The sequence below is a fragment of the Musca vetustissima genome, unplaced genomic scaffold, assembly GCF_032173495.1.
Source record: "Musca vetustissima isolate MV318-11 ecotype Yass unplaced genomic scaffold, APGP_CSIRO_Mvet_v1 utg974506, whole genome shotgun sequence".
NCBI classification, from domain to species: Eukaryota; Metazoa; Arthropoda; class Insecta; order Diptera; family Muscidae; genus Musca; species Musca vetustissima.
The window spans coordinates 949-14,447 of record NW_026873376.1 but is presented as its reverse complement, the minus strand read 5'-3'; the positions used below and the strand labels follow the sequence as shown (position 1 = coordinate 14,447).

General features: G+C 34.2%; 1 protein-coding gene across 1 annotated transcript; it reads left to right on the top strand.

Moving 5' to 3' along the window:
• Positions 1 to 6: 6 nt before the first annotated feature.
• On the top strand, positions 7 to 8,944 carry LOC133324901 (neuropeptides capa receptor-like; the record flags this gene model as incomplete). The annotated part of the gene is made up of 5 exons (XM_061533728.1): positions 7 to 49; positions 8,083 to 8,173; positions 8,317 to 8,516; positions 8,591 to 8,758; positions 8,873 to 8,944. Coding segments are annotated over 5 exons (574 nt in total), but the record flags the coding sequence as incomplete, so codon positions are not given.
• Positions 8,945 to 13,499: the final 4,555 nt, after the last annotated feature.

The window sequence follows — 13,499 nt, the reverse complement described above, 5'->3', positions numbered from 1 at the left end:
TATTATCTCTTCAGTTTGGCGGTCTCGGATCTCATTTTTCTCATATTTGGTAAGTCGAGAATTTTTCCACATAACCTTGCAAACTAAATCGGTTATCTTATCTAAATAATTTGCTGTTGATTTGAATGTTGTTGATAACAGATAAGATTTATCTTTATTAATATTATTTAGATTACTGATAATAATTTAAATGAGATACTATAAAAAATCCCATTTCATCAAAAACTGTTGTAGGGTTTTTGGTTTTCAATTACTCTAAAAATAGAACTCATCATTTAATTACTTCATAAAAAAACAAATATTTTTAAAGTTTGGTTCATAACCTCACATTCCATCACTTCATTTAAATATTATTTTAATATACTTTCAATAAATTTTATTGAAAAGTTTTTTCTTCCTCTATTTGTGCACACATACACACACACCCAATCGCATTGAATAACTTTTCTAGAAAATAGCTCGTTCGCATAAAAGTTTATTTATTGAATGCCAACTGCGAACTCAGTCACTTTGGTAGTTAGTAATGCCGCAATTTCCTTTGACTTTTCCTACCCTCATGGATTTTTTAAATCAATTTCCTTCAAAACTATTCAATTCGAGAGAATATAAAAAATAAAATTGAAACTTAAAGCGCTTTGAAATGCACATGTGGTTGGTGATTGGAAAAATCCACGCCTAAGGTAGATGCTAAAAAAAAATATTTTTAAAAAATCCACGCCCCGGGTAGATGCTAAACAATATTTTAAAACCAGCGAGCGGGCAGTATAATCGGACGGGACCGACCATAAGATACCCTACACAACTACCACGGAACTTTAACTTCCTACGAATTTTTATTCCGAGTCTGGGCAATATTTCGTTATAGTTGCACCCTGTGGACCGACTAGAGGTCAACAAATATCACTAATATTCAGTACAGTCCTTCTAATTACTTGTTCAGTTACCCTTCAACGTGGCTTGTGTTGTGATGTTCGGCTTTCAATTGTGACCTATAGATCGACTCGAAAAAACACAAAAAAATTTTCGGTCGAATTCATACCAATATTATTATCTGATCATTACCGAAAATTATAGACGTTGTCCTTGATCTGGATCCTCATGGAAATTTTCAAAGCGACCAGAACTATATTTCCGCCCTCTAGTGTGGTAATGGGTTACTAAATACTATATGAATACGTAAGCACCTGTAAATATTTAAGTTTAACTCCCACATACGAGAACATACGACGAAAATAAAGTTTTTTGTCCATTTCATCCCCTAAATATTAACCGATCTTTACCAAAAACAATAGGGGTCTTCATTGGCCAGAACCCATCCTACATGCAAAATTTCGGGAAAATTGGTCCATAACTGTGGCCTGTATCGTGTTTAATAATTATAATGAACAGACGAACGGACAAACATGTCAAGATCGACTCAGCTAGTCCAGATATGACGATCGGCATACTTAAATGTAGGTCTAGGACCGATATTTCGCGGCGTTACAAACTCTTGTAGCTGCACAAAGCTATACCTAATTACCTGACAACATGGTTGGGTAGGGTATAAAAATGCAAAAAAAAAAATAATTAAAACAGTAAGGAATGTGATACCCTTCACCACAATGGGTATATTTAAAATATGCATCCTAACAGAAGGGCCATTAACATGAAATTGGATGAACTAAAATATTTGACCTTTATCGAAATGTGAATCGACTTAGATCAATCCATAAACCTGTCATTCCTTTGTTACAATGGGGCAAAATTATGTAAATAGATATAAAGCAAATATCAATCGGGCACCCGTTGAATATTTGGGGCACAATTAACACGATGTTGGTCGGAAATATATATGGGTTATATCTGTACTTTTACACGCGATTACGTCATTCCATTCTGAAAAAAACATGAAGAGTTTGGTGCACCATTTACATAAAATCGGATGAAAATATATATACTGAAGCTATATCCAAATATGAACCGATTTCAATGAAAATTGTCATAGGTTAGATTAATTTCAGCTCGTTTTGTTCCTAATGGACATATTTTGGGTCCTTGTGTCCTACTTAAAACCGGACGATACTATATGGGAGCTATATCTAAATCTGGACGGATTCCCACAAAATTGACACATGTTTGGCTATACTATCTGAAGTACGTTATGCAAAATTTTGTGTCAATCGGCCTAACATTGAGCCTTTGGTGCACAAGTTATTTAAAATCGGAAGAAAATATATATATATATATATATATATGGGAGCTATATCTAAATCCGAACTGATTTCAGCAAAACTTGACGCATGTTATACAAACTTTTGTATGTTATGCATAATTGTGTGGCCTAACTTTGGGTCTTAAAATCGGACAATTTTCAGGAAACATTACACACATCTTTCTAGACTCAATTCAGTACGCTATGCCAAATTTTGTGTTAATCGGAAGATAAATAGGGACTCTCGTACACCATTTACATTAAATCGGACGAAAATATATATGGGAGCGATATCTAAATCTGAACCGATTTTCACGAAACTTAGAACACATCATTCTAGACTCAATTCAGTACGCTATGCCAAATTTCGTGGAAATTGAAAGATATATAGGGACTTTGGTGAACTATTGACATTAAATCGGTCGAAAATATATATGGGAGCTATATCTAAATTTGAACCGATTTTCAAGAAATTTTACACACATCATTCTAGACTCAATTCAGTACGCTATGCCAAATTTCGTGCAAATCGGAAGATATATAGGGTCTTTCGTACACCATTTACACCTAAGTCTGTTTTTACACGGTCTTTTTGTACACGGTTTTGATATAACACGGTTTGAAAATTGAATATTTTTAATTTTTTTAGACGCTTTTATTTCATTTAGCACGATTTGAAATTTTATGTACTTAATTTTTTTTTGTCAAATTTAATTTTTGCGAAGTATGTTCATATCACAAAAAAGTATTTATTAAAGAAAAAAGTCTGAAACCATCGATAGTATCGATAGTTTGCGAACACTATCTTAAAGATATAAGTGAATTCCCCTTTAGCGCGTACAAACAATTTTTACTGGTCAAAGCAAATGTTGAATAGCACTAATTTAGGGGAATTCCCTTTATGTATAAGATCAATGTCTTTTTTAACACGGTTTTTTTTACACGGCTTCTTCTGGAACCAATCTAAAAAAACAGACTTAGGTGTACCTTAAATCGGACTAAAATATATATGGGAGCTATATCTAAATCTGAACCAATTCATCCCAATTTCAATACGGTTCGTCCTTGGGCCAAATAGAAGAGCTATGACAAATTTTATCCAATTCTGATCATAAATGCGACATGTAATTTGTTCATAATTTAACATGGACAGACTGACGGACATGCATAAATCGACTCAGAAAATGATTCTATGATTATTTTCAAAACGAACCATGTGTCCTTTTGCCTGTTACAAACATATGTATGTGCAGAGACATAATACTTTGTACCACAGTCTGGTGAAGGGTATAAAAATCCACGCCTTTTCCCCTTCATCGTTTACTTTATAAACCAACAGTGATGTGTAGAATTTATGAACCGAACGAAATGAATTTGTTTGGTGGAGGGGTGGTGGCCATCAATGAACATATTCATATTCATGTATCCCTCGTATGCCTTGTTTTGTGGAGCCCGATGTGTCGGAATTTATGTCTAAGTGAAATTCCAAAGAAAAACAATGTATCATATCCTGACATTGGCAAAACAATAAAAACCAAATGCTGCAGGAAAATATATGTACATACATATGTAGATGTGTACGTATGGCGGCACTCAATAAAAAAGGGAATATGTAATTTTATCCCACAAACAAGGGAGTGTGTTTTTCATTTTTTTCAGCTCTAGCTATAAGAGATGCTTTTTTAAATGTGTTTCAAAGGCTATTTACTGATTGTTTTTATTTAATATTTTTTCAAGGACCAAATATAGGCTTTAATTTCTAAAAAAATATTTTTTCAAGTAGTGGATTTTTAAAAAAAATCGATTACGGGTGCGGATTTGGTTACAACAATTTACAGCCAATACAAGCGTTAAGCGATATTTTTTAATACATTTCCTTACTTTAATGTATGCGAATTTTTATTGCAAACTTAAACATATTCAACATATAGTAGCGGATATGTTGAATATACATACACACATATTCATAATGATTTTTCCGTGTAACCCCTAGTGTATGAAAAGTTGAAAAACAAGTGTAATATTTCAAACATATGACAGAGTCGACAGTAGCAAAAAAAAAAAAAATAAATAAATAAATCGTAAAATATTTTTTAAAATAATGGTTTTAAACACCTCCTAAAGTTATATGAGCGCACTAAAAGTGACTTCATAAAACTAAAAAAGGACATTTGTTCACATTCATTTTTAACATAATCCTTAATATCAAATTTATCAAAACTTTCATGAAAACTATAAATTCGATCCCTCTCATATTGCTGTTAGAGAGAGATTTTAATTAAAAGCTAACCCAACAAATTATATGAAAAACAATTTAAAAACCAGTAAGGAAAAGAGTAAAGTCGGACGGGACCGACTATATCATACCCTTCACCACTATGGGTATATTAACCCTATGGCCAATAACCGGGTACATTTTTAGCTTTTTTTGAATAAAAATGCTGTAAAATTTTTAATAATGGAGATATTTGGATCAAATTTTGAGGAATCATTCTTGAGGTATTTTCATACATAATCGAAGAAAAAAATTAGAAATATTTTCCATATATATAATTTTTACAATTTTTTAAGTTATTACCTACGTAGATCAATAACCGTGGTACATTTGTACCCATCCAAAGATAGATCTGTAACTCATAAAAAAATTGGACTATCGTGAGGTTTTTTGTTTTAAATTAGTCTATACGGAAAACCAGGGTAGTTTCTGACTTACACGAGTCGCCCTGATGGACCTATGTTGTCTAGGGCGACAAAAATTTGCAGAGGGGTTGAGGAACACCTTAATAAGATCACAATAAAGAAATAACTAAAAAAGTTTATCCCATTCGAAAGCTATAACGAATTTACTATGATTGTTTTAGATAGATTATCATTTAAGCATGGATTTAAATATATATTATTTTAATGTATATATAATTTTGAGTTCCTACATCTATATCAGATCCCTATAGACTAATTTAAAACAAAAACCTGACGATAGTCCATTTTTTTAATCACTCATGATCTACGTATACTTTTTGGTTATTGACCGTAGGGTTAAAAAGATGCACCCTAACAAAAGGGCTTATGTGACCTTTATCCAAATGTGAATCGACTTAACATAAACAAGTCATTCGTTTATGGGACAAAATTATGTAAAACAAAATCAATCGGGCACTCGTTAAAAATATATGGAGCCCAATTAACACGAAGTCGTCGGAAATATATATGGGCTACATATGTACTTCTACATGCAATTACGTCATTCTATTCTGAAAAAAATAAAGAGTTATGTTCAACATTTGCATAAAATCGGATGAAAATATATATATAGGCTATATTCAAATATGAACGGATTTCACTTGTCACAGGTTAGGAAAATTTTCAGAGGTTAGGTTAGACAAATTTATGCACGTTTTGTTCGAAATGGACATATTTCGGATCCTTGGGTCCTAGTTAAAATCGGACGAAGCTATATGGGAGCTATATCTAATTCTGGACGGATTCCAACAAAATTGACACACGTTTCGCTATACTACCTTAAGTACCTTGTGCAAAATTTTGTGTCAATCGGCGTAACATTGAGTCTTTGGAGCACCATTTATTTAAAATCGAAAGAAAATATATATATATATATATATGGGAGCTATATCTAAATCCGAACTGATTTCAGCACAACTTGACACATGTTATGTTACACAAACTATAGTACGTTGTGAAAAATTGTGTGGCAATCGGCCTAACTTTGGGTCTTAAAATCGGACAATTTTCAGCAAACTTTACACACATCATTCTAGAGTCAATTCCGTACGCCATATCAAATTTCGCTCAAAATTTAAAATTAAAAAAAATTAAATTGTGCGAAAATATATGGAAGCTATATCTAAATCTGAACTGATTTTCACGAAGCTTTACAAACATCATTCTACACTTATTTCAGTACGCTATGCCAAATTTCGTCCAAATCGAAAGATATGTAGGGACTTTGGTACACCATTTACATTATCAGAATATATAAATTCTATGTCGATTCAGTCATGTCCGTCTGTTTGATTAAATAACGATGCAGCTCCCAATATATTACACATTGCTACTCGTCCTAGATTTTTTGGTATTGGAAATGGGACTTATTTGTCCTTTTTATCTTTTTTGTCCCCATACAAAATTAACCCCAATATGTGATATTTTTGGGTAAGTTTTTGAACCAATCTCCCCACTAAAAATTATCAAAAATGTTTTCGAATAATTCCCATAGAGCGGTACCTCCATTATTCGGTGTTTTGGCGACCGAAGTGGCTTTGAATTCTCATTGGACAGAGAATAGCTCTACCACGAATTTTTATTATTGTGTTTTGCACGGTGTAGCTCCCAAAGTGCGGAATCCCAATTTTTTTGTCATTTTGGGAATGTCCGAATAGACTATTATTTGATACTTTTGATTTTAATGGATTAATGCCGGAAGCTACCTTAAATTTTGAAGGTTATGACTGCATTTTCCCACCAAAGTGGGGTTTTGGAGGCTGGCATATGTGCAGATAATTATCAAACTTGGTCAAGGTTTGCACATAAAAGTACCGTCAAATTTTCGGTATTTTGAAGGTTTTAGCAGCATTCTCTAGGTTAGTTTAGGCTAGGAGCTATTTATGCAGACAATTTCCTAGGTAGGTTATGTTTGGACATACGTCACATATAAAATTTAGTCCTATTTGTACACTTTTGAGGTTTTACAAACTTTTTTTTTCCATCGAAGTGGCTGCAATTTTAAAACAGACAATACCACAGCCACCATATGAAGTACCCGACAATTTTTTAAGAAAATGTTGATGCACACCACAATGTGCAGGGTATAAAATGTTTGACCGGTCGGGTTTTTTTACTTGTTCAGATTTACTGACACTTTTTAGGGATGAAATTTTAAAAGTTTTAAGAAATTCCGGAAAAAATAAAAAAATGCTAAAAAATATGTTAGGTGCTAGATCAATTTTTTTGGTGCTAAACGAGTTTAAAAAGTGTTTAATCTAGCACTAAAAGTGCTAAATTGGCAACACTGTACACCATTTACCTTAAATCGGACGAAAATATATATGGGAGCTATATCTAAATCTGATCCGATTTTTCCCAATTTCAATAGTGTTCGTCCTTGGGCCAAACAAATGAGCTGTGCCAAAATTCATCCAGTTCGAATCAAAAATGCGAACTGTACTTTGTTTATAATTGAACATGGACAGGCAGACAGACAGACGGACCGACGGACATGCATAAATCGACTTAAAAACTGATTCTATGCATATTCTCAAAAGGAACCATGTGTTTATCTCCTTTCCTTTTGCCTATTAAAAACATATGCCCAAAGACATAATACCCTGTACCACAGTGTGGTGAAGGGTATAAAAAACCCAGCCAAGTTGTATGGTTTTAAGAAAATATTTTTACAAAATACACGACCAATTTTTAAATCCAAAATGTGTAAAAATATCCTATATAGAATTAGATTTTTTCTCTAAAATGTCCCGGTAATTTACTACCATCTATTTGTATTCAAATTCACTTCCCGTATTCCACGTTGAAAGGCCTCCATGCACGCCCCAGTCAGTTCTGACATTCCTCGGTCCCCGTCCACCTCCAAAACAAATTCAATTTGATAAATTTTGCAAATTTATTTATTTAATGCTTAAAAGTCATAAATTACGGTATTAAAAAATTCAATCAAACCATGAGGCAACATAAATAATTTATGCAAACACGATTTAATGATTTATTATGAAGGGCGGGAGAGGAAATTGTTTGGCAAATATAAAAAAAATGTTCTACAACAATTTTTTATTGTTTGCAAATAACACACACACAAACAATCTCACACATTTTTGAAGAATTTCTTTGCCTTACATCTGTTCCTTTTTCTTTTGCAGGACTGCCTACGGAAGTATTTTTATATTGGCATCAGTATCCGTTTTTATTTGGTCTAACATTTTGCAAAGTGCGGGCCTATATATCAGAAGCGTAAGTTGAACAATAAATCGTTGTTGTTTTCATTTTTCGTTTTTATTTTTGTTTTCTCAACAATGTTTGGCTTTCAAATATTTGTTTGTATTTTTTGCTCATACTCACCCCACACCTCTCTTACCCATCTCACCCCAAAACAGTTGCAGTTATGTTTCCGTCTTTACCATTGTGGCATTCTCCGTCGAACGCTATTTAGCCATTTGCCATCCATTGAGCTCGTATGCCATGACCGGCTTTAAGAGAGCCTTACGAATAATCGGAGCCCTCTGGTTGCTAAGCTTCATTGCTGCCATACCATTTGGGTGGCTAAGTGAAATTCAATATCTCAGCTATCCTCCAGGTAAAGGACATTCTAAAATCCATTTATTTTGGGAGCCTGTTTAACTGAGCTAAGCATTTTTGTTCTTCTTATAGACAACGAAACAATTTGTGACTCGGCAATGTGTGCCATGTTCCCACCCGAAGAATGGTATATTTTTGAGGCATCATTCCTGTTCTTCTTTCTCATACCCATGGTAATGATCTTCTATTTCTATGGTCGTATGGGTGCTGCAATACGGGCCAGAACGGAAAAGAAATTAGGTAAGTTGATGCCGGGTGGGCAAGAATTATGGGAATTAATGGGGGAAATATTTTTTATATTGGAATAAGTGTAATAATTTAAACATATATTTTTCAATTCTATAATAATTTCAGGTGTCCAACAAGGATCCATGCACAAGGCCCCGAGACATGAACAATCGCGGAAGGCCGTAATTCGTATGTTGGGTAAGTTAGAAAAGAAGGCACTTTTTTAAAGGAAATTACCGCTTTATAAAAATAATTTTAACACGTCCTCGCCTTTTAAATGACCGTATAAAAATATATTTTTAAATACACTCCAGTAATATAACATAAAACCAGTAAGGAAAGTAGTAAATTCGGACTGGGCCGACTTCACCTTCACCACTTTGGTGAAGACAACAGTATGTTCCTTCGAAGGAAAATACTCATATCTTTCTGCAACCTACGATAAATTTAATTTCATTCGGGCAGATTTAGAGTCGTCTGCGTACCGTGGGTCAAATTTATGGAAAACGATTTATAGAAAAATTGATACACGATATTCGATACGCCACACTGTTAAAAATTTAATTTCAATCAGACACCCATTCGAAATAAATATGGATGTTATGGCTGCAATTTCAATTTCAACAAAATGCAATAACGTCATTTAAGTCTCAATTTGATACGTTGTGCAAAATTTCGTGTTAATCGGACAAACATATGGCGCACCATCAATGTAAAATCGGCGGAATGTATATGTACATGTGGGATCTATATAGAAATCTAAACCAATTTCAAAAACTTACCACACATCAGTTTAGACTCAATTCAGTACGCTATGCCAAATTTCGTGCAAATCGAAGAAAAAATCAGTAAGGCCAGCAGTAAAGTCGGACGGGGCCGACTTTATGGTACCCTTCATCACTATGGGTATATTCAACAGATGAATCCCAATAGACGCCGCATTTTCAAAGGACCAGTAAAATGAAATTGGATCCATAAATATGTCATTCTGCAACATATACTAAATTTTTCATTTGGTCAGATATAGAAGCTATATCTAAATTTAAACCGATTTCATTGATTTCAGGAAATGTAACACATCATTCTAGACCTAATTCATTACGCTGTGCCAAAATTCGTGGAAACCGAAAGATATTAAGGGACTTTGTACACCATTTACATTAAATCGCACGAAAATATATATGAGATATATCTAAATCTGAACCGATTTTCAGGAAACTTAACACACATCATTCTAGACCTAATTCATTACGTTGTGCCAAATTTCGTGCAAATCGAAAGATATATAGGGTATTTGGTGCACAATTTACATTAAATCGGACGAAAATATATATGGGAGCTATATCTAATTCTGGACCGATTTTCACGAAACTTGTCAGGCATCACTCCAGGTTTAATTCAGTATGGCATGCCAAATTTCGTGCAAATCGAAAGATATATAGGGACTTTCGTGCATCATTTACATTAAATCGGACGAAAATATGTATGGGAGCTATATCTAAATCTGGACCGATTTTTACGAAACTTGGCAGGCATCACTCCAGGTTCAATTCAGTAAGACATGCCAAATATCGTGCAAATCGAAAGATTTATAGGGACTTTGGTACACTAATTACATAAAATCGGACGAAAATATAATTGGGAGATATCTAAATCTGAACCGATTTTTACGAAACTTGACAGACATCGCTGTAGGCTCAATTCAGTACGATATGCCAAATTTCTTGCAAATCGAAAGATATGCAGCGACTTTGGTCACCGTTTACCTTAAATCGAACGAAAATATATATGGGAGCTATATCTAAATCTGAACCGATTTTCGCGAAACTTGACAGACGTCACTCTAGGCTCAACTCAGTACGATATGCCAAATTTCGAGCAATTCGAAAGATATATGGAAACTTTGGTGAACCATTTGCATAAAATCGGACGAAAATATATATGGGAGCTATACCTAACTCTAAAGTCGATTTTTACGAAACTTGGCAGGCATCACTCCAGGTTAAATTCAGTACGATATGCCAAATTTCTTGCAAATCGAAAGATATATGGAGACTTTGGTGCACCATTTACATCAAATCGGACGAAAATATATATGTGAGTTATATCTAAATCTGTACCGATTTTCACGAAACTTGTCAGGCATCACTCCAGGTTCAATTCAGTATGCCATGCCAAATTTCGTGCAAATCGAAAGATATATAGGGCCTTTGGTACCCCATTTACATAAAATCGGACGAAAATATACATGGGAGCTATATCTAAATCTGGACTGATTTTTACGAAACTTGGCAGACATCACTCTATTCCCAATTCAGTACTTTATGCCAAATTTCGGGCAAATCGAAAGATATATGGGGACATTTGAGCACTTTTTACCTAAAATCGGACGAAAATATATACGGGAGCTATAGCTAAATCTGAACCGATTTTCCCCAATAGGGTTCGTCCTTGGGCCAAACAAATAGGGTTCGTCCTTGAGCCAAACAAATGAGCTATACCAAATTTTATCCAAATCGGATTATCAATGCGATCTGCACTTTGTTTACAATTTAACAGCAACAGACGGACGGACATGCATAAATCGATTCAGAAAGTGATTCTATGCATATTCTCAAAAGGAACCATGGGTCTATCTCGATTATTTTTGCCTGTTACAAACATATGCACAAAGTCATAATACCCTGTACCACCGTGTGGTAAAGGGTCAGTTGTATGGCCCTAGAAAAATATTTTTAAAAAATCTACGCCTTTTATATTTAAAAAATCCATCTCCTTTAACAATTTTTTAATTAGCACGATATAATTTTTTTTTTTACAAAATCTACTTTTTTTAATTGTTTTGAAAAATATATTTATAGCTCATTGAATTGTCTGAGAAATGTCGAAGCTTTTCCTAACTCACAAATAAAATATGTTTTTTTATCGAAATTAAACATTGTTAACATCTGTGTCTTACAGACTGTTGCAACAACCACAACAACAACAACAAAATTCTTGTTTACGACATTTCTATGAAATCTACTTATTAGCAGACAACATGACTCACACACACTCACATACAAATTACCACCATCCAATAACAAAATTAACACTCTCAATCAAACAAGTAATGGCCCAGAGAAAAATCCAGAGGCTGCCATAGATTGTCAAATGGGAAAAAGCATCGATGCAGTGCAAATCAATTGCTACAAGCTGCGTTAATAACTTTTTTGCGCCTGCCTTAACAAATATGACCCAAGGCTACCATGCCATGGCACAGACATCGACGAACAAGCCAACAGCAACAAATTGAAAAGTATTGGCCAAATCAAATCAATGTCTAAGAAGTATAACCCACACCTCTGACAGATTGCGGCAGACAGGCCAACAATGTGGCGTGTGTTTGACATTAGCTAGGGACATGGGAGGGAGCGGTAGGTAGAGAGAACGAATCCTGAGATACGGCGACTGCGAAGAAAAAGGCTTAAAGCCATTGAACTTGTATTTGATGGTGATAATAACCATTGGCATTACAGTGATAAACATTTGTAAGAAACAAATCTCATCCCGTCGCCATTTAGGTGCCTAGTTTATTAGCCACCCCTCACCCTTCCTACTCCAAAGACTCCCAAATAGAAATAGACGACGAAAATGTACATAAATTTAATATGGCCACATTTAAGAAATGACCTTTAATGCTCCATTCTCCATTACATGGCCGGTCATTAAATTTTATGACGGCTAAAGTTGAAAAAAAGTGAAAGAAACTGTTTGCTAAACAGAAATAGAAATCGACATGATACAACATGTTTGTCGTATATTATGGCTATCAATAAAAATGATTGAGTTATTATGATTATTATTGGCACTTCGATTCTTCGAACAAAGTCAATGGATGAACGGCGAAATGACAAAAGTTCAGCAAAAACTAACATCTAATAACTGTCGAAAATTTTATGACAGACTATGACGATGACGACTTATAGCAAACGCATATGGAAAGCGTTTTTGGTGGAAACAATATTGATTTTCAAGGTCAAATCAGATATCCATTTGTAAATGGACATTAAAGGACAGGCTTGGATTTTGTTCTGAAATTAAAAATCATTAACTTTTTAAAAATATTTTTCCAAGTCATTATATTTTTGAGGTGATACAACAGGCGTGGATTTTTATATCCTTCAGGCAAAAGCAAACGAGATAGACACAGAGTTCTTTTGGAGAATATGCATAAAATTACTTTCTGAGTCGATTTATGCATGTCCGTCTGTCTGTCCCTTTGTTGGTGTTAAATTGTAAACAAAGTACAGGTCGCATTTATAATCCGATTTGGATGAAAATTGATACAGGTCATTTGTTTGGCCCAAGGACGAACCCTATTGAAATTAGGAAAAATAGCTCCCATATATATTTTCGTCCGATTTTACGTAAATGGTGCACCAATGTTCCTATATGTCATTCGATTTGCACGAAATTTGGCACAGCGTACTGAATTAAGTCTAGAATAATGTGTGCAACGTTTCATGAAAATCGGTTCAGATTTAGATATAGCTCCCATCTATATTTTCGTCCGATTTTATGTAAATGGTGCACCAAATACCCTATATATTCCTCGATTTGCACGAAATTTTGCATAGCGTACTGAATTGAGCTTTGAATGATGTGTGCTAAGTTTCGTGAAAATCGGTCCAGATTTAGCTATAGCTCCCTTATATATTTTCGTTCGATTTAAGGTAAATGGTGCACCAATGTCCCTATATGAATTCAGCCT